This window comes from Filicampus tigris, chromosome 22 (genome assembly GCF_054856515.1).
Source record: "Filicampus tigris isolate MCC_2025a chromosome 22, RoL_Ftig_1.0, whole genome shotgun sequence".
NCBI classification, from domain to species: Eukaryota; Metazoa; Chordata; class Actinopteri; order Syngnathiformes; family Syngnathidae; genus Filicampus; species Filicampus tigris.
The window spans coordinates 1,820,201-1,844,699 of record NC_141238.1 but is presented as its reverse complement, the minus strand read 5'-3'; the positions used below and the strand labels follow the sequence as shown (position 1 = coordinate 1,844,699).

The window sequence follows — 24,499 nt, the reverse complement described above, 5'->3', positions numbered from 1 at the left end:
TGTCAACTATGCGCGTGTGTTTGTAGGCAATGTATCTATACAATCCAGACCCTGTTAAGATAACCTCTCACTCAAACAGGCCTTTTTGGGCCACAGAACTACACCTGTCACCTCTTGCAGATAAAGTCTGTAATAGTATCGTATTTGCCACCTAACTGTGGGAAAACTGGCAAGACTGTGCAGAGTGTGGCCAAGATGAAAACGAGTGAATACATTAAGTCAAAAAAACATGCAAAGCTTAACATTAAATGGAAATATCCACATTTGCTGCAAATTTGCGCTGCCTTGACGGGCTATTCGTTCCAGTCGAACAAGTTCCGCGAGTCACTTCAACTTGTCTTTACTACGTATACTGTGGATTTGTGGCTCAAGGGCCCTGCAAGAATTTCTGGTGAAAGAGGAAACTAGTAGAGGTTTCTGCCAAGAACTAGTATTGTCCAGCATTTAAAAACATAACTTCTCTGAAGAGTGTTAGGAAAGTACTGGCTATGTCTGTTTTCAATTGTAATCAATCTGGCCCTTAAAACCCCAGTGACACCAACAAAAAGAGGTGCAATATCATTTTCGTGGTTGAATTTTGTGTTCGGCACGCGCCGAATTAATTAGCGTGAACAACTACGGTGCAGTAATTATTTTTTTTTAACCTCCGAGAAACGCTTCCTTGCGTCAGTACCGAGTGGCGGAAATTTCAACGGCATTTGGTCGCGGTGAGGCAAGGGGTGGGGCCACGGGTGGGGTGACACGTACTGTACCCGCTCTTTCAGCGTTGAACGGGGCGGGCGCAAAACCACATTTGTCGTCGTCTGGGCCGGGCCGAGTTTTTTCCTTTTTTTTTTTTTTTCTTCTCTTCCTCCGCGACGGTGGTGGGAGCATCCGAGTTGGTCGAGGGGGGTGGCCGGTGGGAGGAGGCAGAGAGACCGCAGCTGCCGCACCGCACTGCCTCTTTTGACAGGCGCGAGAGAACGGAAGCAAGCTCGCTGCTCATGGCTACGGTAAGAAGCCGTTTTGTCGGCCGGTTTTCAGACGCGAACGGCGAATCGGGTGTCGAGTCGGGGCCGTGCGGGAGCCAGGCGGAGCGGCGGCGTTCCGCGGCTCGTCGCCTCCACACCCTCGAGCATCTTCGGTTTTTCGTCGGTTGCGTGGCGGGAATGATGTACCCACACGCCTCGGGGGGGCGAATATACACCGTGAAAAAGATACTCGTGAACACCCCGACTCGTTTTGACGGCTTTAATGGGTGTGGTGGTTACCACGGAGGGCCCGAGGAGACGGGGCGGACACGGAGCCGCCCGTAGCCGCCTTTGATGGCTGGGCGGCGAGCGAGAGGAAGCCAACAGCCGGTTAGCTCGCAACCGTTAGCCCCGAGCACACCGGAAGCGACGACGGCGGCCTTCACAATGAAACTTAGAACGTGGTGTTTTCGCGCTACAGTGTCATTTAAAGTGTTTGTTTTCGTGTTCAATTTTTGCTCTTAACGTCAAGTTGAATCCCATTTTTCGTTTGCAACTCAGTTAGCTTGTTAGCCGTATCCTGACGTGTCCAAGTCGCACTCACACTTTGAAAAGCCGCGAAGTCCATGATAATTATTTTTGCCTGGAACTACGACTGAGACATAATATTTTAAAACTAATGAGCATGATAATGCGGGCGATGCGTTCCTGTGTTTTCATTTAATACAATTTTACCGTCGCTCGTACTCTCGAACAAACCGGAAGTTCGCTTTGTGTACCACATCTGCCTTGATGAATGTGCTTGAATGGGATTATATCGTTTAAAAATCATCCAAAATGTATGCTGCGCCGATTTTCACGTTTAAATAATTACCTGACCTATTACGCATGTCATTAGAATTGTTTTGTTGACAGACCTTGAAAGGCTTTACAGACTTTTTAAACTTGCATTTGAAGTGGTTGTAGTACTGGGAAATGGGAGCAGAATTCTTCCCATGTGGCAACTTCACCTTGCTCACCGCCTCCCCACCTCACCGTCCCTCCATGTGCGCTTTTAATACCCGGGTGGCACGACATTGAACCCCAACGTAGAAGGGCGTGGCGTTAATAGCATGTCACCATCTAGTGATGGAGAGGCCCGACGGGACCAATGAGCATCAGTCACTGGCTGTCATCCAGTCATGTACATGAACCTTAGTTTGAACCGTGCAAATGTATATGCATGCGTCGCCTACTCTGCTAATTATAGCATGCGAAGTCCTGGCCAAGCCTAAAATGGGCGTTTGAAAGCGTACCGGCAGCGGGACGATGATATCAGAGAGTTGAGTCACTTTGACCGTTTTTTTTAACCGAATATATTCATACGAGCACAAAAGAAAAATAGGAATTATAACATGTGTAGAAAGTATGTAGACGCTATAGCGTCTTTGTTGTTCGATATGTGCCTTTTAAGAGGCGGGGTCTGCTGGGGTGGTATTGGACGTGGCCGAGTCTGTGTGATTGTCTCTGTGTGAGCTGTGGCTGACAGCAGATCCCCACAATGCTGCAAAATTGCACATTTTCTGCAAAAAGTACACAGGAGAATACAACGAAAACAACAAAGCTCACCAACCGCAACGTCCTTCTAGGAAAGGAAATGTCAGATTCTCCATCGAGATCTTTTGGCTGCGGCAGGCGGGCGTGGATTTCTCACGTCCTTTTAGGAAAGGAAATGTCAGATTCTCCCTGGAGATCTTTTTACTCCGGCAGGCGGGTGTGGATTTCTCAGTCTCGGCCGGGCGGCAGGTGTAATTACAGACGCTCCGACGTGATGTCTGCCGTGCATGTTGCTGTGTTGTTAACACCAAACGCTTTCTGGTGGCAACTTTCAGATGTTTTTGTTAACTAGGGATTGGTCTTTAAATAAGTACAGACAGATAGGAGGTGCTGCAGGTGGCCGTTGTTAAATACTATACAACAGCTACATAAAAAAAAAAAAAAAAAAGAAAAGTAGGCTTTCATTCCTTTTTTGTGTTGTGTAAAGAAAATTGAACTTGAGTTTCGTCGTATAGCTTGCGTCCTTTTGTGTTTCTTTAGGCCGCAAACGAGTTGGCAGCACCTCCGTTGGTCACAGCCGGTAGTGCGCTGCATTTTCCCTCCTAGCTAATTGTGTTGCAAGGCCCCTCCCTCACTAAAAGCAATCAGTTTTTCTTCTTTACAAGCACGTCATGCTCGCTCCTGTCAGCTCGGGTTAGCATTTGCCGGACTATTTTGAAAACCCCCGCCCATCCCCCCTCCCCCCGCCCGCCCCGTCGCGACTTCCCTTCAATCCCGCCGCCGCTGGCTTTCAAGCGCACTAACTCGATCGTGCCAGCCTTCCATTTTCCCCCTCCGCCGCCACCCTTGCCGGCTTTTGTCCGTCCGTAATGCTCTCAGCCCGAGTGCATCTGTCGAGCTCGGCCGTGGCCCCCCGCACGCACGCACGCGCGGCCCCGCCGGGCTGACCCCGCTAATGGAGGGCCCGAGGCATCAACGCATGGCCGTCGGTTGCAAAAGTACGCGTGCGCTCTGTAGTGGTGCCTTGAGAACTTGGGAGTCAAAACTCCAAACATTTGAATCTCAAATCAGCCTGGCGTCCATCTTGGATATGAGGCATTTAAAACCGCCAGATATTTTCAGACCCTCTTTTACCCTAAAAAAAATAGAATAATAAATTCAAGTATATTTGTGCGATTGAATGGCTGGACTGCGAAAAGGCGTGTAAAAACGTTTTTGGCAGCGAATGAGTTAAGGAAGGCGCCTGTGGACACATTTCCCACATCAGGTGCTAATCGCTGGTGAATTTCTGCATGCCCACCCACCAGCAGCCCCCCAGCTGTGTTCTCACATCCGCCGGGAACGCGCCGCGAGACGGACAGACAGTCTGCATCTGCATTTAGATGCGTGCACGTTTCAGCGGAGGCGACTGTAAATCAAAGGCGGCCAAGGGGTGTTGTAATTCAATACAGCCGGCGACAAGGAAGCTAGCAAACACGACATTTACTTCTGCGGCCTCTCGGCTCGGGGGGGATTCGGTTTCCGCGTCGAGCGTTCCGGCCGGGAATGCGAAGGACGCAGGGGTAGGGCGGCTTGACAAACGTCCTGATGTCAGGTCGGCCTCGCACAAATGGAACGCCGCCGCTGCCAGAGAAATGGACATTTCTGTCGTCTCCGTCCGTCAACCGCTTTTAGGATTGGTTGAGGTCTTCCAGCGCAGAAAGAAAGCGAAAGGAGATGACTCCAAAGATTGGGACAAGCAGGATACAACAAATCCGCCATAAAGTGCGACTTTATGGACTTTTTATGGAGTCTGCGTTTAAACATTCACCATATGAACCCTAACTTGTGGGGCCGGAGTGCGTCGCGTGTCCCCGGGAGACGGCGGCGAGAATGGCTGTTTGAGAATGGTTGTTTTCAAAGGTGCCTGTGCTCTCCCGCGTGCAGGATGGACGCCAAGACCGGGACTCCCCGGGGGAGCAAGCGGACGCTCGGAGCAGGCCGTCGGACGCGGGCCCCGCGGCGTCGGTGGCCGAATACTACGCCGGCAAGAACGTGCTGATCACGGGGGCCACCGGCTTCATGGGCAAGGTGCTGGTGGAGAAGCTGCTGCGCTGCTGCCCGCAGGTGCGGGCGCTCTTCGTGCTGGTGCGGCCCAAAGCCGGCCAGTCCATGCAGCAGAGGGTGGACGACATGATGAAGTGCAAGGTGAGCCCTCCGTCGTTCCAAAAATAAGCTTGACGCTGCAGCAGGGCTTCAGCTCCTTGAAGTTTATTTTAGGTTTTCAGAATCACGATAATATGTCAAATGGCACGATATCGAGTAATATTTTTTAAATAATGCAAAGGGTCAGCAACAGGTAGATTTTTTTTTTTTTTTTTTTCTTCTCTGAAACATCCTAGCTGTAAATGATCAAATCTGTATTACGTAAGCTTATATAGGTCAAACTTAAAGTGAAAGTATCGCAAAAAACGGATGTGCTGGGGGGGGGTGAGAAAAAAAAAAGTGGCGGCGTTGCCATGGTGACCGATTCTTTGAAGAGTGTGTTGTGGAGGACGAGGAGCGAGCGGCAAAGCGTGACGCCAATGACGTCGGACAAGGTGCGCCCGCGGCCTCAAACTGTCACACTCTCCCGTCAGTCTATTTTTACCGACGTCGTTACGAGTCGATTCTTTTGTCAGGAGGAGACAAAAGCGAGCTTCGGGAACCCGACGTCCTTCAAATTCCACGGCCGAGCATCAAGTGGCGGATGAGCCGGCCTGGAGTAGCCTTTTCATCGCCGCGCGTTAGTCGAGTAGCCCTCCTTTGCACCTGTTGCTAGGTAACCGCCGCGCCGCGCTGCGGCGCCTTCCCGACGACCCGATCGGACTCCCATTGTGCTTTGACGCAGGTCCTCCTGTCAGGCGTTTGAGTGAGGAGGCGTCGGGGCACACTGGGTCGCTTCTCTCCGCTCGAATGCCGTTCTCCCGCCCGCGCAACACCGGCGGGCCCCCAGGCTGCTGCCTTGGTAGGAGAGGTGGAATGCCGCAGGCGCAAGAACGGCGGTCGCAAACGGTGCAACGACGAGGCGCTCGGCCCTCCCTGGGGAAGCGGGCGCGTTTCTGTGTAATTAGGCCGCAAATTATCTGCAGCTTCTGAAACGAATTGGCACACTGCGTGTCGCCGGCGGCGCGATGAAGGGTCACACGCTATTGTTCCGGGCCTATCAGGCTGAGGTTATTTCAAGGTAATTGTTACGGAGACTTTCGCACCTCCGAGGAGGTCGGCGTGACAACCTCGGCGGTGCGACACCGGGAGTGTCTGGTGGCTGCTTCAAGAACTCTTCAAGGAGAGATTTAATGCCCCGATAGTCGTAAAAAAAAAAAAAAAATGTCCGGTACGCAGCAAGGACACGTTGTTCTCCAGAAACGCCGACATGCACTAACCTTGTTGAAGGCCGGAGCGAGCGAGCGAGCGAGCACGCGAGCGCAGGGGCGGCTGTGTGGCGCTATTGTTTGCCGGCGACTGGCACCAACGAGCCCGTCGGCGGTCCCGCGCCGGCTTGCACAAAGGCCGCCGTCAGAAGCCGCGCCGCCGTCCCCCGCCTGACCCCGATAACCCGGCCGTGATCTTGGCGGATGACTCCCCCCCCGGCCGCTGAGCAAGTGGAGCGGCGCAAGACGGAAGGGGAAGTTGACAAGTTTCTGATAAGACTGACGCGAGTGCGGGCAGTTGGAATTGTGGCTAACGCAGCCTTGTCGAGGAACCACAGAGGACCCGCTCCGGGATCCCTGTGGTTTTCTTTTCAGTTTTTTTGGGAAGCATTTAAACACGACATGGCCGCCCCGCCTCCTCCGTGCCAGCTGCTAGCTGGCAGGGCCGTATCGTTAGCATTGCGTAACGCTTAGAGCAGAAAACGCGCGCCCCTCCCCCCACCGTCACTCTGTCCGGCCGCTTTTCCACGCCACGGCATTACTACGGCGCAGCGGGAGATGGCAAACAGCTGTTCCCCGTCGGCGGGGGGTGGGGGGGGTGGGGGGGGCATTTCGTAAGCATCCGTTTTCTTGGCCGCCTTCTGCTGCTGCAGCGGCTAGCGGTCGCCACTGGCAACCCGCCCCGAGTCTTTATCAGGCGGGATTGTGTGCACGCAGGGTTCACTTAATCCCTCGCCGCGTGTCGGAATGCCGCCGACAGAAGCGTAAACAGGTGCGGTCCTCGCGCTGGAAGTCGTCCGCACGCTTTGCCCGGGGGGAGGCAGTTAGGCCGGGAAGTCGGGTCGCCGGTTGGCGGCAGCCGGCGCTAAGGCTGGGATCCGCCAGCCGAGGCCTCTCCCTGCGGTGACGCGCGTTGGCTGACTCACCTGTGCGAGCGCTGCCTTTTTGTCACAGTCATCCGCTGACGAACACTGGCCGCATACCTCTGAAGGCTGACTTTGGCAATACCCGCTTGAGGCGGTTGGGAGACAGGCAGCGGTAGCGAAGAGCTACATTTAGGCACGTTCAAAAGCACTAATAACTCTGTTGTGACGTTTGGTCTAAAGCAAATGTGTTAAATTTTCCAGTCTGGGGAACCACACTCCATTCAACCAGTCTGTTCTCGGCTCCAACTGTCGGCAGATTCCGACAGGCTAACATTTGCAGCCTGTGGAACCTCACTCCATTGAATTTCCACCGATCCACATTGCAGCTATATTAACTGCAACGCAATTAGGTTCCGGTGTCCCAAATTTGCACGGCGCTTTGATGTCGGCTGAAAATGACGCTCGCCCTTCGCCGTCTTGTCGCCTCTCGCAGCTGTTCGACCGCGTGCGGGGGGACGACCCGGACTTCCAGCGGAAGATCATCCCCGTCGGCAGCGAGCTGACGCAGCCGGGCCTCGCCATCAGCCCCGAGGACGCCGACACGCTGGCGGCCTGCGTCAACATCGTCTTCCACTGCGCCGCCACCATCCGCTTCGACGAGCCGCTCAAGTAAATGTTTGACCTCACTTGGCGCGGGTGGGCGAGGCAAAGAGGAAGTAGTTGAGAAAAGAGGAAGTAGGCAACAATGAGGGAGGAAGTGGTAGTAGAAAGTGAGCAGGAGGCCCCGCCCACCTGAGCGCCACTTCCTGTCGTCCCTTCGGGCAGACACGCGCTGCAGCTGAACGTGATGGCCACGCAGCAGCTCCTGGGCCTGGCCCAGCGCATGCGCCGCCTGGAGGCCTTCATCCACATCTCCACCGCCTATGCAAACTGCAACCGCAAGCACATCGACGAGGTCATCTACCCGCCGCCCGTCGAGCCCCGCAAGCTCATCGAGTCCCTCGAGTGAGTGAGTGCAAAAGTGTTTGCGAACGTTGCTCCAGGTCGTTCTCGAGTTGGCCTTTTTTTTTCATATCCATTGAGCCTTATTTTAGTTATTCATTTTGAAAGTCACATTTCATTTGATTGATTTTTTTTTTCATTAAATTTAATGGTGACATATTTAATTTTGTGGATTTCTTTTCATTTAATTCGTTTTTTTGGTGTCATATACTTTTTGGGCCTTCTTTTCTCATTTGCCTTTTTTTTTTTTTAAGATGACATTCAAATTTTAGCACTTGTATTTACATTGAATTATGCTTGAATTTGAAGTCCTTATTCATTTTGTGCTTTTTGACATTTGCAAAAAAAAAATTGTCATTTTAATGGCTTTTAATTTTTTTGCATTGAATTTTAGTTTTGTTTGGGTGAGTTTCAAATTTGAAGTGTTAATCATGTTGTGTTTTAATTTCACTTTATTTCTAATTAAGTCCAAAGATGACATGACAGTACTATATGGATTTTTTTTGTGCATTTTACTATACTTTTCAGCTACATACTAAATTTTGTGCATTTTAAAAAATTTTCTCATCATTTTTTCAAGGTGTTTTTTCTCTCCACGCACAGCTTGAAGGGCCTTCAGGCAGCTTCTTGTAATTCTTTCCTTCCCGCTTTGTCTTTCAGGTGGATGGACGACAACATCGTGCAGGACATCACGCCGCGGCTCATCGGCGACCGGCCCAACACGTACACGTACACCAAAGCGCTGGCCGAGTACGTGGTGCAGCAGGAGCAGGACAAGCTCAACATCGGCATCATCCGGCCGTCCATCGTTGGGGCCAGCTGGCAGGAGCCCTTCCCGGTGAGCCCCGCCCCTTTCGCCGGTGTGGATATCGATCCCGTAACCCCGCTCGCCTCCCCGCCGGCTTTTATTTGACATGGATTACGGCTTTAATTGCGGGCTGTGGAGCAGGCGAGGGAGCCGCCGCGACGGGGAAAGTTCACAAGGAAAGACGCCTAAGCTGCTTTCACCCGTCCAGACAGCTTCTCCGTCGGTCCGTCGCCAAGGCTTTCCCGCCTGTCTGCCGTTGGGATTACGCTTCGGAGACGATCCTCTCACAATTTGGAAGAGAGAAGACGGTAGCTGAGTGCTGCGCGCAGGCTTTGAAAGCAACTTTTGTTGCGCCTTTGCGGCCCGTCGAGCAAACAAGCTTTGGCTATCTTGTTTTGGAAATGGTCGACGCCAGCATGGTCGTTGTTTTTTTGTCCAATCAGATTTCATGTCGCCACGCTAATCTAATCTGCCCACGGCCTTCAAAACCACTCGCGGCGCCGGCCCTTGTCACTTGGTTTCTTTTACCAGTCCGATTTCAAATTCCTCCTCACAAGCTCAGCGTACTGACCCTGACGATGTCATCATTTTCCCCCTCCTCTCTCATTTCATAATTTATAATCTCGACATTGTCTATTGAGTTTGAACCGCTCCAGATATTATGTCACATTTTTGTGATATACTGATGCTTTCGATAACGAAGCCAAATTCCATAGATAAATCATCCGTTTTAAACATAAACCTGCGTCTGCGCGCTCATAAAAAGTGAGAGGGATCACAATAAGTGTTGTCCGTGTGCTGTGGGTGACCTCGCGTTGGCGTCGGCCTTGAATCCTTTGCCGTTCCGCACGTTATTCGACTCGACACCAGCCTGGCTCCTCGTCAGGAGTTCCTGATGCATTTTTAATGGCGGCTAATTGACAAGCACGGCGGCTGCTTCTCCCCGCCGCAGAAAGTAACACAATACCGCCACCACACACACACGCGCCTCTGTCAATGTCAGTGATTGAGTTCCTGTGCTCTCCTCAGGGTTGGATCGACAACTTCAACGGGCCGAGCGGCGTCTTTATCGCTGTAAGTAGGGCAGCCTCGAACACGCCGCGCGCGCGCATGCGCGCGCGCGCACGCATGTGACTCTTTTGTCATGTTATGCGTCAGGCCGGCAAGGGCATCCTGCGCACCATGCGGGCCAACAACGACGCCGTGGCCGACCTGATCCCCGTGGACGTGGTCATCAACCTCACGCTGGCAGCCGGCTGGTACACGGCCGTGCACAAGTTAGTTGGGCCGCCGTGCCGTAACTTCAGCGAGCGAAAGTCGAGCAAATGATCGTGACCGCGCTTTCCGCGCTCCCGCTTGCAGACCTAAAGCGGCTCTGGTGTACAACTGCACGACCGGCGGCATCAACCCGTTCCACTGGGGCGAGATAGGTACGTACTGGAAAGTCCAGGTGGTGCAGTATATATTTTTTTTTAGCTCCCCACAACGTAGCAAAGGCAAAAGCTGGGCCTCTTCTGCCCCCTGCTGGCCACTGACAATTGAGAGGATTTCTCTTTTTAATTTAAAATTGAGACGTGAGTCAAAATTGCTCCGCTGGCTTGTGTAATAATTTTTTCGAGTACATGGGCCCAAAATGTAAATGGGCTCCCAAAAAGCTCCGCACGCCGTACCTTGGACACGCTAAGCAGAGTGTGATTGGATGTCATGTCATTAGAGTGGCAGATTAGCAGGCGTGTGAGGAGGATATCCGGCTGGCATCAGGGACGGGGGGGGCGTCCATCTTTTTCTGCTTCCTGTCAGATTAGCGAGCATGCCGCAATTGCTAGCAGATGGCCGCTGGCGGGATTAGGCCTCGTCGTCATCGTCGTCATCGCGAGAGAAAGAGCAGCCAGCGTTTTGGCCGTCGCGCTCTCGTCTTCTGTTTGATTTATTTCCGACGCAGCTTCCAGCCCGCCGTCCCCTCGCAAGCTGGTCATCTCCAGATCTGTTGCCATGGCAACAGAGGCCCGCCGTTGCGTGCGATGACGTAACGGCCGGCGGTCACGCGGCTCCTCCGCAGGCCTCGTTTCTCCTCCGGCAGCTGGGAAGTGCTCATCTTTTTCTTTTTCTTTTTTTTTTTTTTTGTCCCTCCTCAAGAGCACCACGTGATGTCGACCTTCAAGAGGAACCCCCTGGAGCAGGCCTTCCGCCGGCCCAACGCCAACATCACGTCCAACTATCTCATCTACCAGTACTGGATCCTGGTCAGCCACAAGTTCCCCGCCCTGCTCTACGATTTGGTGCTGCGCCTGTCCGGACAGAAGCCGCAGTAAGACGCCGCCGGGTTGCCGCCGGCGTTTCGCGGGAAACGGTCGTGATCGCGTCTCTCGTCTTCCCGTTTAGGATGATGCGCATCTTCAATCGTCTTCACAAGGCCATCAGCCTGTTGGAGTACTTCAGCAGCCAGGATTGGGAGTGGAACTCTGAGAATGTCAGCATGCTGATGGCGCAGCTGAGCCCGGAGGACCGCAAGGTGTGCGTTCGCCACGCGACAAAGCCGGGTCGAAGTGGCTCGTTAGGAATTTTACGTGGCTTCTCCGTGGTCTTTATCAGCCTACCTGATTTTTTTTTTTTTGTTTTTTTTTTTTTGGGGTGTGTGTCTGTCAGACGTTCAACTTTGACGTGCGCCAGCTCAACTGGCCCGAGTACATCGAGAACTACTGCATCGGCACCAAGAAGTACGTCCTGAACGAGGACATGTCTGACATTCCCGCCGCCAGGCAGCACCTGAGGAAGTAAGTTGCAAAGGAAGACTAGAGCAGAAAAAAAATAAGCTGACGTAAGAGTTTGTCAGTGATTTGCTATTTTGTGTTAGCTGCGCCCTCTGCTGGTCATTTTATGCTACACATATACTATAGATTTCTCCTTTTCAAATATGACTTTTCTGAGCGAGGGAGAATCGCTATCGTATGTCTGTAATCGTCGCCGACAACATGCCCGTTTTGCAGATTGAGGAACATCCGCTACACCTTCAACACAGTGCTGGTGGTCTTCATCTGGAGGGTGTTCATCGCCCGCTCGCAGATGGCGCGCAACATCTGGTACTTTGTGGTCAGCCTGTGTTTCAAGTTCCTGTCGTACTTCCGCGCATCCAGCACCCTGACCAACTGACGTGGCTTCCGGACCCGCGCGCCATCCACGAGCGTCCTCGGAACCCGTCCGCCCGCGCCCGCAAAAGTGTCATTGATTCTCGTTTTCCTTCTCTTAATATATGCAACAGAACGCCTTTTCCCTCGCCGCCGCCGCCACTCTGCATACTTGCCTTCTGCTTCTGTTACTTGAAACTCGACGTCGAGTCGAGGAACTTTTCTTTTGTGGGACTTGTGTCTTGGTGGATATCTGCAGGTCTTCTTTAACGTGTACCTACTGCCTTTTTTTTTTTTTTTTTTTTTTTTTAAGATGACGCACGGAAAAATGGACTTTTGTTTCCATCATCCCCAAAAACCGATCCGCCGTCTTTCCTGCCGTTTTGAGCGCTGGCCCACAACCTCTTTTTGCCCTCTTTGTACTGACAATGAGTTTACTACTTTTTCATCTTTGTACTCAAAGCTTAGCAACCTCAGCGGTGTGTTGTATACAAAAAAAAAAAAAAAACGAGTGGGACTGGGTTGTTGAGCCCAGCTTTTCCCAAGACTTGCTGCGAGAAAAGCACACGGATCGTTACAAAGTGTCAAATTCGGCTTCCTTAACATGGGGATGTATTTGCGTTTCAAGGGAAATGAAGCGAACATATTGTGCGTCTTTGACTAGTGATAGGAAAAGGATCAAGGGGAAAAAGTAGCTGGCTAATTGACTGGACTGGAAGAATTACACACTTGCTAACTTTAGGGGTGGGAGAAAAGCAAAAGGGGGCTAAGCACCAACCCCTGGGGGACACCTAAGTCAATGATTTTGGGACGGTACGAATCTGAGTGACCTCTTCATTTTGAGTATTTTCACGGGGGAATAGCAAAAGGGCCTCAGCACGCATCCCAAGGGGAAAAATTTTGGGGGGTGAGAAATACAAAGGGACTACGTATCCATCACTGGGGGGGCACCTTCAAAGAATGCTTCCTCATAAGTAAAGCAAAAGGGGCTAAGTACGCATCCATGAGCGACACCTTCAAACATCTCGAACAGGACCTACTGCCGTTCTTTTTGAGTTTCTCCTTTGTACGTGTTCTTGATTTGAAAGATGTGTAAATAGTTATTCTTATAAAAATTACCAAAAAATGTAAACATGTCTTACTAAACAGTGTTGTTGACTCTTGACGCACAACAGCGACGAGCCATTATGAGTTCGGGAGAGAAATGGGAGGAAAAAAGGGACAAAAGTAAACATTTATGCAAAGTCTGTTTCTGTGTTGTGACGTGAGCGCCCTCTTCATTTTCCAAAGAGGAGCGACGAGCCAAAATGTTGTCGCCAGAGCGCCGAAGGCCAAACTACGGTTAACTGACAACAGTGACCACAAACGTGACCAATGACTTGATCCGACTCCATTCGATGTCATTTTCACCTGCGTCTGTTGTTCCATGCTTCATTAAGTGTGAAATAAACCAGACGAGAGAGTGCGCGCACCTGCAGTCCACTTTTGTACCGGCGGACGCTACATTAGGTACACCTGCCTAATGTATGTTTGTGTCCATTTTAAAAAAAATGAATGAAATGTTGGTTTACGTGTGTGTGTGTACGACAGTTGATATTAGTGCTTGTGGGTGAAGGGAAGATTTTTCTTTTTTTCAATAAATAGGTACAGGTGTACCTAATGGAGTGGCCAGTGAGTGTAAAATGTTTATTTTTCCAGGTGGAGGAAGTTTTCCTGAAGATTCTGAAGTTCCCATTCTGAAAACTTTTATACTTGAAATAATAAATGATTATCAATGATTACTTTTTAAAAATAATTTTAAGAAATTATGAACCCCAACGAACATTGGCTTTGTTGTATGTCAAAGAAATATTGTTATATCATCAATGAAACTTCTTGATGCGTTTGTGAATAAAATTTTCAGTGTATCCACTATCCATTATAATGCAACTTTTTTATTACCGGTAATACCAGCTTCCATTTTTCCATAAAACAACACAGACAACATACACCAACTGTGTAGTCCGAGAAAAATAAACAGACAATAAAATAAAAACGAAGTCCACTTAGAAAATAAAACCATCATACTATCAAATATAACCGCCTGTTTTAACTCGTTAACGGATTTAATGGTCATTTTAATGATCAGCTCAACAGCGATTTCAGCAGGGGCCTGATAACGATAATTTGAATCAGGTGTGTTGCGGGAGGAAACCTCATAAACATGCAGGAAAGCGGCCCCCTGGAGGAACGGAGTTTGAGACCCCTGGTTTACGTCATTGTTTTGGACTGCGTCGTGACGTCCCAACTGTACGTGCAGCGTTTACGCACTTTGGCCAGGAGATGGCGCTGCTCCCAAGCAGGAGTGACGTCCGTGTTGATATTTGTCCTTTAAAAGCAAAGTCACTTTTCTTGTAACAAGCTGGAAATACAAACGTAGACTTGGAGGTAAAACTAAATAACTAGTCTTGCGTTTGTTCGCATGGCATTTATTTAACTGTAGTTTTATTTTGGGGTGCTTTTAGAGGGGGTACAAGGCTTGCTTGCAAGGTTGCACAGATGGGCTTAGTGGGGCGTGTGCGATCAAGCTGAGGGCCTGAGGGTGGTCGGCGGTGGTCCACCCCCACCCCAAATTGCCGCACAGGCACGTAGAGCATGTCAGCCACGCTCCGAGGTGACGTAATCGGGTAGAGGTACTTGTCAAAAATTCTAGAAAGAAATGATCATTTAACCAGACACCGTACCTGGTGTAACAGAGCGTTCCGCCCCTACCCTTTGGAATTCACTCCCGAAAAACATCCGTGACGCTGCTGACCCCTCAAATTCAAATCACACCTGTTCCGCACTGCCTTTAACCTGCAATAAACGGAGGCAACACCGCTTCAACTCAAAATAAAGTTCAAACAATCAAGCAATTACTATTATGTTGTAAAGTGCTCTTTAATACACGTATGAGGTCATACCGCCAGCAACTCGTCGTTCCTCTGTGGGAAAAAGTCGAACGTTTTTCTTTATGTCGTCACAGCAGCGGTTGCCTCCTTCGGCCTTGCTTCGGGTTCGCTCGGCTGCACTTCGGCAATTTCCGGCCACCGGACTTGACTCTCCGCCCCGCAATCATTCCTGCGTTGTTTAGGGACAGTAGCAAGATGGCGGCGACCCCGCTGTACTGTGTCTGCCGGCAGCCCTACGACGTGAGCCGGTTTATGATCGAGTGCGACATCTGCAAGGACTGGTTCCACGGCAGGTACGTGGGCTAAGGTGTTCTCCCGCGGCCGAGCTCCCTTTGAGGGGACACACATGCCGGGTTTGTCCGGGAAAGGCGACGGTTCTGCGAGCGGCGGACCGGTGGCTAAGTTAGCTTAGCTTTCGGGGGCTTTAAATGCTCTATTGACGCGAGTTGAGCGAAGAAAGTGGGCTCGCTTTTCCTTGAAACCGCGTCGGATGTCGTCGGATTGGGCCACAAGTGAAACGGCATTGTGCCCCTGTTTACAATCCCGCCTTTGGATAAGGTTCAAGACCAGGAAGATGTTTGAGACAAGTAGTTTTATTCTCCCAATTCGGGGGTCGTCGAGCTGTTGTCAGTCAAGCTCGGCGTCATGTACAAAGGCGGCGAGTTTGCGTTCCGAAGCAATCGGTTCTTGTTCTCCCTTATCTGTTTCTATTATGCAAATGATCCACCGTCTGGAGTCGGGTTATTCAAGGCGATGTCGGCGTACTTTGAAACGTATTTACATTGGCACGCTCCTCGAGCAACTTCCTCCATTGTTAAACGTGGCTCGCTCGTATTCGTGTTTTGAACCCAAATTGACACATTTTGGCAACAATCGGGCTCACGATGGTGCGTTTCGAGCCCCTCGTGTGACTTGAAAGGCGACGTTTGAGAACAAGGACTTTGTTATTATGGTGGCGCTTTTGATTGACAGCTTGAGAAATTTAAATCCCCCTTTTGAGGCACATGGCCGAGGGGGCCCCCAGAGGCCGAAATTGGAACTGCTGATGAGAAGACCCCCTCAACAACAGCACATTTTGGGACTGACTTGTAAAAACAGTGCCACGTTGACTCACGCTTTGTTAGTTCTCGCGTTTTTAATGAATAAAATCAACTTTTTAAACCGGTTAAATAAAGTTTAGTCCTGTGGAAAGTCACTGACGGAGCGTAGTAAATTTGTGTGTTGGTGGAGAGCTCCTTGTGTGTTTTCATTTTGTATTTGCATTTTGACTGTTCTGTTCTTGGCAAGTTGCATGAATGCTATATACATCAAATAAGGCTCAAGCTAAAATTCAAATTCTCCTGTTGCTGATTTAGCAGTAGCCAGCATCTTACACATCCTCTTGTCGGGCATTTCTCAGCAACTTCTGCTTCCACGCGTATTAGTCACGTCGAGTGCCTGTGATGTTATCAGAGCTTCCCGTGAGTCATTGTTACACAACTTCATTATGCGTGTGTGTCAACGATCAAGTTCAGTGGCACAAGCTTGTAAAATTTGTCTCAAGAGTGGAGGTCACCTAAACCGGCCGTGTGGCATAAAATTGCATCACGTTAGCGTCAGGATCTCATATCGTGCTCATTGGATTGCTTTGTGTGTGTGTGTGTGTGTGTGTGGGTGTGTCACCATGGCAGCGCTTTGGGAAAACAACAAAGCATTTTCTTTGAAATGACGGAAGCGATTGTGTAATGGCATGAAGAGAGCTGCCAAAGGAATTTGAGGCCGCCGAATCTGCGAGCGCGGGCCAACGCGGGAGAAATGTTGGAACTTTGACATTTGACGCCGTTTCCCATCATCAAGAGCCGATGAAACTGCAAAAGACATTTGTGATGTTCTCCCTTAGCCCTCATGTGTGCTGTCGTCGTCATGTTTACTCCTGTCATTGGCTGTTTTTGGCTTTGAAAGCCGGCGCGAGTGACGTGGGTGTCAACGGGTGCCAGTTGATGCACTTTTTATCTTATTTGTTAAAAGTGAAATGATGCCAAACTTCAGACGGGAGCCCACCCTCAGACCCCCTCAAGCCGCCGTCGCGCGCTAGCTGGCTAATTTCGGCGTGGGGGGGGGGGGGGGGCGGGACCAAGGTGGTGATTGATGGCGGTGACACGGAGCCAAGTTCACCGCGTGATCTGTCAACGTCACGCCCAGGGTGCGAGGCTGCACTAAAGGAAGACGGATGGCCCGCGCGGACAAGCGGTTTATGTTTGCGCCAAGTGGACGGATGTGGAGCCACTTGGGAGCATCCGTTTCCACGTCGGCCAGGTAGCCGCTCTCAAAAGCTGCGTTGACGTTCATTAGCGGGGCAGGCGCTGCGGTCAGATGAAGCCGGCCGGCCCGGTGAACCTCGTCCGGGTCCCCCTAATGTGGGCGTCGACCCCCCCCCCCCACCCCCCTTGCGCTTGTTCGGAGCTTAAAATAATGCCCGTGCCCGCCTCCGGCCTTTTTGTGCGGCGCCAAGGACAATGAAGCCCTCTCACAGCACCGGCTAATGAATACGCCACACGGGAAGGAGGGCCCCTGATGACAGGAAGTGGACGCAGGCCAAGCCCGGCGCTCATCTCCGCTCGGAAGCAACGTTGTGCTTGCCAAGCAGACCTCCGCCAAGGCACGACAATAACAAACATGTCCGTTTGGTTTGTCTAAGCATCGATACAGAATCACAGGTTTTCTGTTGTTTTGATGCCACCAAATCCCCAGGCTAACAGGAACACAGCAATTGGTGTCAAGGAAGTATGTTATAGACTAACATCTGCGTGTGTTGGAGAGCCATGTTTAACCTGGGTCGTTCATGGAAGGTATCGAGTCCTTTGAAATAATAGATAAATATGGATCATATAACATCGCGAGACAATCAGTAACATTGTGCCGCGTCCCGTTAGATGGCGTCGTCGTCATCTCGTGGGCGGCAGGAAATACTTGCGCCCCCTCACTTCCGCAGCCCAATTTTCTCTCCCGGCGTGGGTGACGCTCGGGAGCGGCGCAAAAGTCAGCCCAGGTCGCGCACACAGAGAGGGGGGGCTGCGTGTGTGAGAGAGTGAGTCATGCTTTCCTGCGAGCGAGCACATGGCGGAAACATGAGCCTGATACGACAGCCAAGCGCCGCGAACGCATCCCTTCCAAGTCACGCGCTGCTGGGCGGGAGGAGCGAGCACATCTGGCCTCGAAGCACGCCGATCCTCGGCGCCAGTCATTTCGGGACACGCCGTCATGCCCGCGTGCGGTGCAAATGTCGCAAATTCACACAGGCCCTCCAGCCTCCATCTTCCGACGGGAACCCGCTAAAGCCGGCACAGAGTGACTGACTTAATCCTATTTTTGCGTCGATCAAAATGCCGGCAGGCCGAGTCACGGAGGGAGGCAAGCGGGGGCAAGCAGCGATTTGCAGCTGGCGGCCCGAAGCCGTTTGAGGTCACGCGGGGACATGCTGCCTCCCGGTGCGCTCCGCCGCCCCCAAAAATGCTCACTGCCGACTGTGTTTGGTTTGCAGTTGCGTGCATGTGGAGGAGCACCATGCCGTTGACATCGACGTTTACCACTGCCCCAACTGTGACGTCCTCCACGGACCCTCCCTGAGTGAGTGCACCCGCTTTTCGTTGGTTAATAAAAAAATAAATAAATTAAAAAAAAAGGGATGTTGGCTTGAATGTTTTTTTTTTGCCAGTGAAAAGGCGCAACAACTGGCACCGTCACGATTACACGGAGCCCGACGACGGGGGCAAGCCGGTGCAAGCCGGCACCCCCGTCTTCGTCAGGGAGCTGCAGAGCAGGACCTTCGCCAGGTACGCGTCCGGCCGGTAAAAGGAGGCTCTCAAAATGGCTGCCGCTGTAAAAAAAAAAAAAAAATCAATCGATATTGCAGCTGCGAGGAGGTGGTGATGCGCATGCGCGGCCAGCAGGTGACGCCCAAGTACCTGGAGCGCTCGGGCTTCCGCCACCCCATCGCCGTCACCGAGATGGAGGGCCTGGGCCTCAAGCTGCCGCCGCCCACGTTCGGCGTGCGGGACGTGGAGCAGTACGTGGGTAAGACGTCGATTGCTAGCGAACTTAACGTCGTTAAGTTCACGTTACTCCTTGTAAACCCGCCGGCCTTGAAGGCTCAGGGCAGGTGTTAGCGGCAGACACTCGGGTGTCGCGTTCCACTTCCGAAGCACACGACTTGGCCGGCCACGCCCCCTTTATGTTGGCAGCCCTGCTATTTTACTTTAAGAATGCTTATTTTATGGTTTTTGTTCAGTTGTCATCCTGCTTTTTACGCCTACAGAAAGTGGCGGCTACAGGTTTAGTTTCTTAGTTTGGAAAGAAACGTCTTTAAAATTGCATGTTTCAAGACTGGAGAGCACTTCTGGATGGTGGAGGATTACTCGATAGTCTAAAATTCACATTTTTTTTTTTTTTTTTTTTTTTTTAAATGTGTGTGGATGTGGCTTGAGTCTTTGAAGAACTTTTTTTCAGCGAGGCGCCTGTCTGGACTGACTCTTTTCAGGCGCTTTTGTCTTTGTGGCATTCCAGCTGTTGTCTGTCATCAAGACGCAGGCCAGCTGGGCTGCACGTGCGCGCGCAAAGTGCGGCAGGGCAATAAAAGGTGTGCGCTGCGAGGGAAAGTTGCGCAAGCAGCTGCAGAACCCTCCGTGTCGCCCCGCTGCGATTTGTAGCGTCACAGATGTTTTTGCACGGGGGCGTAAAGAAAAATGGCCGCCCGGCGCGCAAACGGCCAATCCCGCCTCTCAATGGTGCCTGGCGTTGACCGCAGGCGGCGACAAAGTCATCGACGTGATCGACGTGGCGCGGCAGGCCGACACCAAGATGAAGCTCAGCCAATTCATCAAATATTTCAGCAACCCGCAGCGGCCCAAGGTGCTCAACCTCATCAGCCTGGAGTTCTCCGACAGCAAGTGAGCGCCCGCTTCGCCAACGCACCGCCGTCGCTTTATCCCAGTCAAACCAGCGTTTTTGTTTTGTTTTTTTTGTCTCTGGAGGATGTCCAAGCTGGTGGAGGTGCCCGACGTGGCTCAGAAGATGTCGTGGGTGGAGAACTACTGGCCGGACGACTCGTTTTTCCCCAAGCCGTTCGTGCAGAAGTACTGCCTGATGGGCGTCAAGGACAGCTACACCGACTTCCACATCGACTTCGGCGGCACGTCCGTGTGGTACCACGTCCTCTGGGTGAGTGGGACGCCGGTGCGGTGCGGGCGCGGGCGCCACAAAGCGGGAAATGAACGTCGCGCCGTCGCGCTGTCGCTCAGGGCGAGAAGATCTTCTACCTGATCAGGCCCACGCCCGCCAACCTGGCGCTGTACGAGGCCTGGAGCTCCTCGCCCAATCAGAGCGAAGTCTTCTTCGGGGACAAAGTGGACAAGTGTTACAAGTGCGTGGTGCCGCAGGGAACCACGCTGCTCATCCCCACAGGTACGCGTGTTGCGCAACCGCGTCACTCAAATTTGCTAATTTGGCTCGCTTTGGGGGTTTGGAACTAAGTAGGAGGGAGGGGTCAGCGGGTCGGCAACCCCCACTCGAATCTGCTTTCGCTCACGTAGAGTTGTTAAAAAAAAAAAAAAAAAAAAGAAGCAGTTCTCGCCATTGTTTGGATAAGATAACATGCGTCTTCATGCTGTGGCGCCCCCTGCAGGCTGGATCCACGCCGTCCTCACCTCTCAGGATTGCATGGCGTTCGGCGGCAACTTCCTGCACAACCTCAACATTGGCATGCAGCTCAGGTAGGAGCGCACCTTTTGAAAGTGGCCCGCGATGGGAGCAGTGACTCATTTTGTGGGCCAGGTGTTACGAAATGGAGCGTCGGCTGAAAACGCCCGACCTCTTCAAGTTCCCCTACTTTGAGGCCATCTGTTGGTATGTGGCCAAGAATCTTCTGGAAACGCTCAAAGGTGAATTGGAAAATAGCATTCGGTGCGGTAAAAGCACTTCAACCAAGGAATTCATCGTTTTGGTTTTTTTTCCCTTTTGGTTTGTCCGCCGCCAGAGCTCCGAGAAGACACGTGTCCACCGCCGACGTACCTCACGGAGGGCGTGAAGGCCTTAATCTGTGCACTCAAGACCTGGTTGAAGAGAGAGGTGAGTTCTCGCCACCGTAGCCCGTCACATGTTTTTTTTTTTTTTTTTTTTTTAATCGTTTCCCGCCTTGACGGGGTCTCCAGGTGACTCAGCCCAACAGCGAGGTCCCTGACAACATCAGGCCCAATCATCTCATCAAGGAGCTCACCAAGGAAATACGACACCTGGAGGTAAGGATGAAGACAATAGAGCAATACTCACAGGCGCGTATTCTTTATCCTCTGCAAAGAGTGGGGACGATTACGACAGCTTAACCGAGAAGTTGACGCCGCCTCTCAAAGTACGTCTCGCTCCCCAGGAGGAACCGAGCAGCGGAGGCGGCGGCGCCCTTGGCGTCAAGCCGCTGAAATCTCAGGGAAGCGTCTGCGGAGGCGGCGGGTCCAACGGCTGCCCGTCCACTCGCGCCACCCTGGAGCGTCTGTGCCAAGCGCGGCAGGCCCGGCGCGCCGCCCGCCGCCTGCGCGAGCAGCAGCGCCAAGCGCCCCGGACGCCGTCCAACCTGGACATCCTGGAGAGACACACCAGGGAGGTGCTGAGGAGGCTGGAGGTGGGCCCGCTGGAGGAGGTGAGGGAGGAAGACGCTAATTATTTAGCCCCCGCCCCTCCCCCGACGGGGCCGCTCTGACGTGCGGTTTGCGCTCGGCAGGATCCGGCATTCTGCGCCAAGGTTCGCGGGAAGCTCAACAAGGCCTCGACGGCCTCGGCCGCCGCCGCCGCCGCAGAATCGCTGGAGGAGAACCACCTCAGACTCATGCTGGTCAACGGCAGGATCATACGGTCAGAATTCGTCCACCTGCAACCAAGTCGGATACAGTGAAGTGCTGAAAAAAAAGATGAGGACACAAATCAGGATTTGATTTCGATTTCATTCATAAAAATGATTCATTCGAAGAAGTGTGTAAACAAGCAGGTCTTGGATTTAGCATGTTAGCAGTTAGCATCCTACATGAGTTTCTGCATTAGAGGTTACTATGTTTGGACTTTTGGCCGTTTTGTTTTACTCACCTCTATTACTATTCAGGGATATGAGGCGGCCCGTGGCGTGCCCGATCAAAATGGAGTCCGAGAGTCACGCCGCCGCCAACAAGGGCGCCGACGTCAAGTCGGACCGGATCAGCCGAGGGCCGCACGCCGACGCCCACAAACTTATTGGTCGGGCACATTAATGCCGAGTCATCATCTCACATTTCCGTCTGTGATTTTGCATCTTGACACTTTTTGTTTTTTGTGGCGCAGCAGGTGTGGAGAGAGTGAAGACCGAACTCAGGGAAGAAGCGTCGGGAGACTCGTGCGCGTCAGACGCGGATTCGGACAGCGACGCCCCCACGCAGGTACGTACTTAGCAAACATTTGCCCGCTATTTTGTTTTTGCGCGCTGGCACCGAAAGGACGAAAGAGCTCACGGCGAATGTCAACGTATTTTGTGTCGTTAGCGCAAAGCGTCGCCGCTGTCCTCCTCTTCCGACGACGACTCCGAGGAAGACGAGCAAAGGCAGAAAGGACACACCATCGAGCTGGACCAATCTCGCCAGAAACCACTCAAACGGTAAGAAGCCCGCACGGGAAGGATGTCCACATTTGGGCGTCGCTGCAGGTAAACGACGGCGTTTTGTGGTTGAGCAGAGAACGTCCTACCTCACCCAGCACGGAAGAAGCCATTCAGGGGATGTTGTCCATGGCCGGCCTGCTGTGCCCGGCCAAGCCGGAGAAGGCGACCTCCCCCCAGGAGCTCTGGTGGTCCTCCGGCCCCGCGGGGGAGCGGGGCCCGGCGCCCCGCCAGCAGGGCGACGCCAGCCCCATGGACAGCCAGGGCAACAGCAGCGAGGCCTGGGACAATCGGGGCCTGCCCAGCCCGGAGCACGACTACCAGTACTGTGACCCCGACATGTCGCCGCCCCTGCACCCCTCCAAGAGGCACGCCCCCAACCCCCCGCCTGTCAGCAATCAAGCCACGAAAGGTTTGACGAGCATTTTATATCCGTGCTTTGGCTTTTTAATTTCACTTATTTTTATCTATCCTTTGGTGCTCAAGTGAATTAAGTAGGTTCATTTAGTCCAAAGCAGTCCTTTGCTGCCATCTGTTGTCATCTGTTGGTAACTACAGCGCATTATAAGCCTCTTTAGGGATGCATCAATGGCTTGCGACTGTTCGAAGCAGGGCTTGAAATTCTGCTAGCTCAATGCTGACATACGATGTGAAATGCCAGTGTGACCAATTGAAAATATTGAAGTTTACATACAGAGCAGCAGCACATACAAAAATGGGAAAATTAAGCATTTGTATAGTTCAATTCCAAAATGTTCAACCAAACAATGTTAATAACAAAAGTCCGCGAGCGCGATGTGAAATGGCACAGACGCTCTCATATTTTCAACTTTATTTTTTTTTTCTACTTTGTTTTCAGGCAAGCGTCCCAAAAAAGGAATGGCCACCGCCAAGCAGAGACTGGGCAAGATTTTGAAAATCAACAGACACAGTCGCGTTTTTGTCTGAAGGGAAAAAAAAAGTTTTTTTTTTTTATTCCAGACAATTAAAAAAAAAAAATATTTGGACACTTTTGTGCTTGTTGGAATTGAGACGATGTGAAGAGGACAGACGACAAAGGGTCATGCACCACTTTACTAAAAGCACACTAACGATGAAACAAAATCGTGGATGAGGAAGGGAGTGACTGCGGGCATTAAAATGGAGGACGACAATGAGGTTTACCAAACAACTTTTGACTTTTTTTTTTTTTTGGGGGCGGCAGATTTAGAAAATGGTGCTCATGCTTTGTAAGACTCACCAGCAATAAAGAACTCAAAGGGCAGCAGCTTTCCCCCCCATTTCCACTCTTTTTCTCCGCTTTTTCTACAAGCTTATCGCTGTCCCGTTGGTTTGAATAGGAATCTTTCTAAAGAAAAACAAGCTCATGGATATTCTGCTTAATTTATTTCTCCTTTTATCTGTGATTTTTTTTTTTTTTTAATTATGATGTATTTATTAATGAAGAGATACAATTTTATTATATTTTGGAGTTTCTTTCCCTGGTTTTCTGTAAATGTGGCGTGTTTGCGTTGGTGTGCTCGTCATCTTGTTGTGTTGCAGCTGATTTACTAACTATCAATTCTTATTCTGCGTGTAGCCAGTGTTTCTTTTAAATTTTGTTTTCCTGGGCCGTGTGCGACTAGACGGGTCTGCTCTTTCCGTGTTTTCAAATCCTCAATCCACTCACGCAACTTAGTATTCTGAGCCACTGTGGTGCTGGGAGGTTGCGAGGAGCTCGAAATAGTGCTGATTTTCGCAGTTGTTGACTCTCAGGGAATGATGCCATGAACAGAATCTTTGATAAAAGCACCAGCCACGTCACAAATGCGGACGCGGACGTTCTCACCTTTTTGGGTTTTTGTTTCCGCTTCCTGCGCTTTGCCCTCTTTGAAAACGCACTGCTCAGTGTTATGGGGTCATCCTAAAAAGATGCCAAGTAGCTTTAAGCTCTGCTCAGGTTGACGCGCACACAACCCTCGTGTTTGTAGTTGTTCACGTAGCCGCCTTCCTTCCTGTCCGTGGGCGGGGTTTGTTAATCCGACGCAGTTTTTTTTTTTTTTTCCTCTCTAGCTTTGGCATTTGTGTTCAAGTGTGTTGGGTCCCCGATTGCTTGCATTCTGAACAACAACAAATGAGATTCAAACACTGGCAAACTGAGACACTGTTGATGCATTTTTGTTTCTGCATTTCGAAAAATTGCGTGTAAATAAAATGAGTAAAATAATACAGTGCAAAGTCTCATTATTGATGACGCATGACA

General features: G+C 51.4%; 2 protein-coding genes across 3 annotated transcripts; both read left to right on the top strand.

Annotated features, from left to right (window-relative positions):
- Positions 1-811: 811 nt before the first annotated feature.
- LOC147126395 (fatty acyl-CoA reductase 1) lies at positions 812-13,593 on the top strand. Its single transcript, XM_086022698.1, has 12 exons — positions 812-992; positions 4,413-4,673; positions 7,238-7,413; positions 7,570-7,749; positions 8,407-8,584; positions 9,584-9,628; positions 9,713-9,831; positions 9,917-9,984; positions 10,691-10,862; positions 10,937-11,066; positions 11,201-11,328; positions 11,542-13,593. The coding sequence occupies exons 1-12, from the start codon at positions 984-986 to the stop codon at positions 11,702-11,704; spliced, it is 1,629 nt and encodes a 542-aa protein (XP_085878824.1). The 5' UTR covers positions 812-983; the 3' UTR covers positions 11,705-13,593.
- A 1,140-nt stretch (positions 13,594-14,733) lies between these two features.
- On the top strand, positions 14,734-24,467 carry kdm7aa (lysine (K)-specific demethylase 7Aa). Of its 2 annotated transcripts, none has more exons than XM_086022236.1 (18): positions 14,734-14,902; positions 18,130-18,215; positions 18,304-18,421; positions 18,502-18,662; positions 19,393-19,534; positions 19,619-19,805; positions 19,886-20,048; positions 20,269-20,356; positions 20,418-20,524; positions 20,620-20,711; positions 20,795-20,881; positions 21,010-21,276; positions 21,358-21,488; positions 21,733-21,863; positions 21,951-22,042; positions 22,145-22,257; positions 22,335-22,669; positions 23,117-24,467. In XM_086022236.1, exons 1-18 carry the CDS (start codon positions 14,805-14,807, stop codon positions 23,203-23,205), a joined length of 2,487 nt encoding a protein of 828 aa, XP_085878362.1. In that variant the 5' UTR covers positions 14,734-14,804; the 3' UTR covers positions 23,206-24,467. The 2 variants fall into 2 exon arrangements, with proteins under 2 accessions (XP_085878362.1, XP_085878361.1); XM_086022235.1 differs by having other exon boundaries at positions 21,948-22,042.
- Positions 24,468-24,499: the final 32 nt, after the last annotated feature.

What these genes read in the sequence shown, in the direction of transcription:
- LOC147126395 (XM_086022698.1), top strand. An exon ending in GCTGGCAGGAGCCCTTCCCG is followed by an intron (nt 8,585 to 9,583) that starts GTGAGCCCCGCC and finishes TGCTCTCCTCAG; the next exon opens with GGTTGGATCGACAACTTCAA. An exon ending in CTGTCCGGACAGAAGCCGCA is followed by an intron (nt 10,863 to 10,936) that starts GTAAGACGCCGC and finishes CTTCCCGTTTAG; the next exon opens with GATGATGCGCATCTTCAATC.
- kdm7aa (XM_086022235.1), top strand. Translation starts at nt 14,805, where the DNA reads ATGGCGGCGACCCCGCTGTACTGTGTCTGCCGGCAGCCCTACGACGTG. An exon ending in AACATTGGCATGCAGCTCAG is followed by an intron (nt 20,357 to 20,417) that starts GTAGGAGCGCAC and finishes TTTGTGGGCCAG; the next exon opens with GTGTTACGAAATGGAGCGTC. An exon ending in AGGAAATACGACACCTGGAG is followed by an intron (nt 20,882 to 21,009) that starts GTAAGGATGAAG and finishes CTCGCTCCCCAG; the next exon opens with GAGGAACCGAGCAGCGGAGG.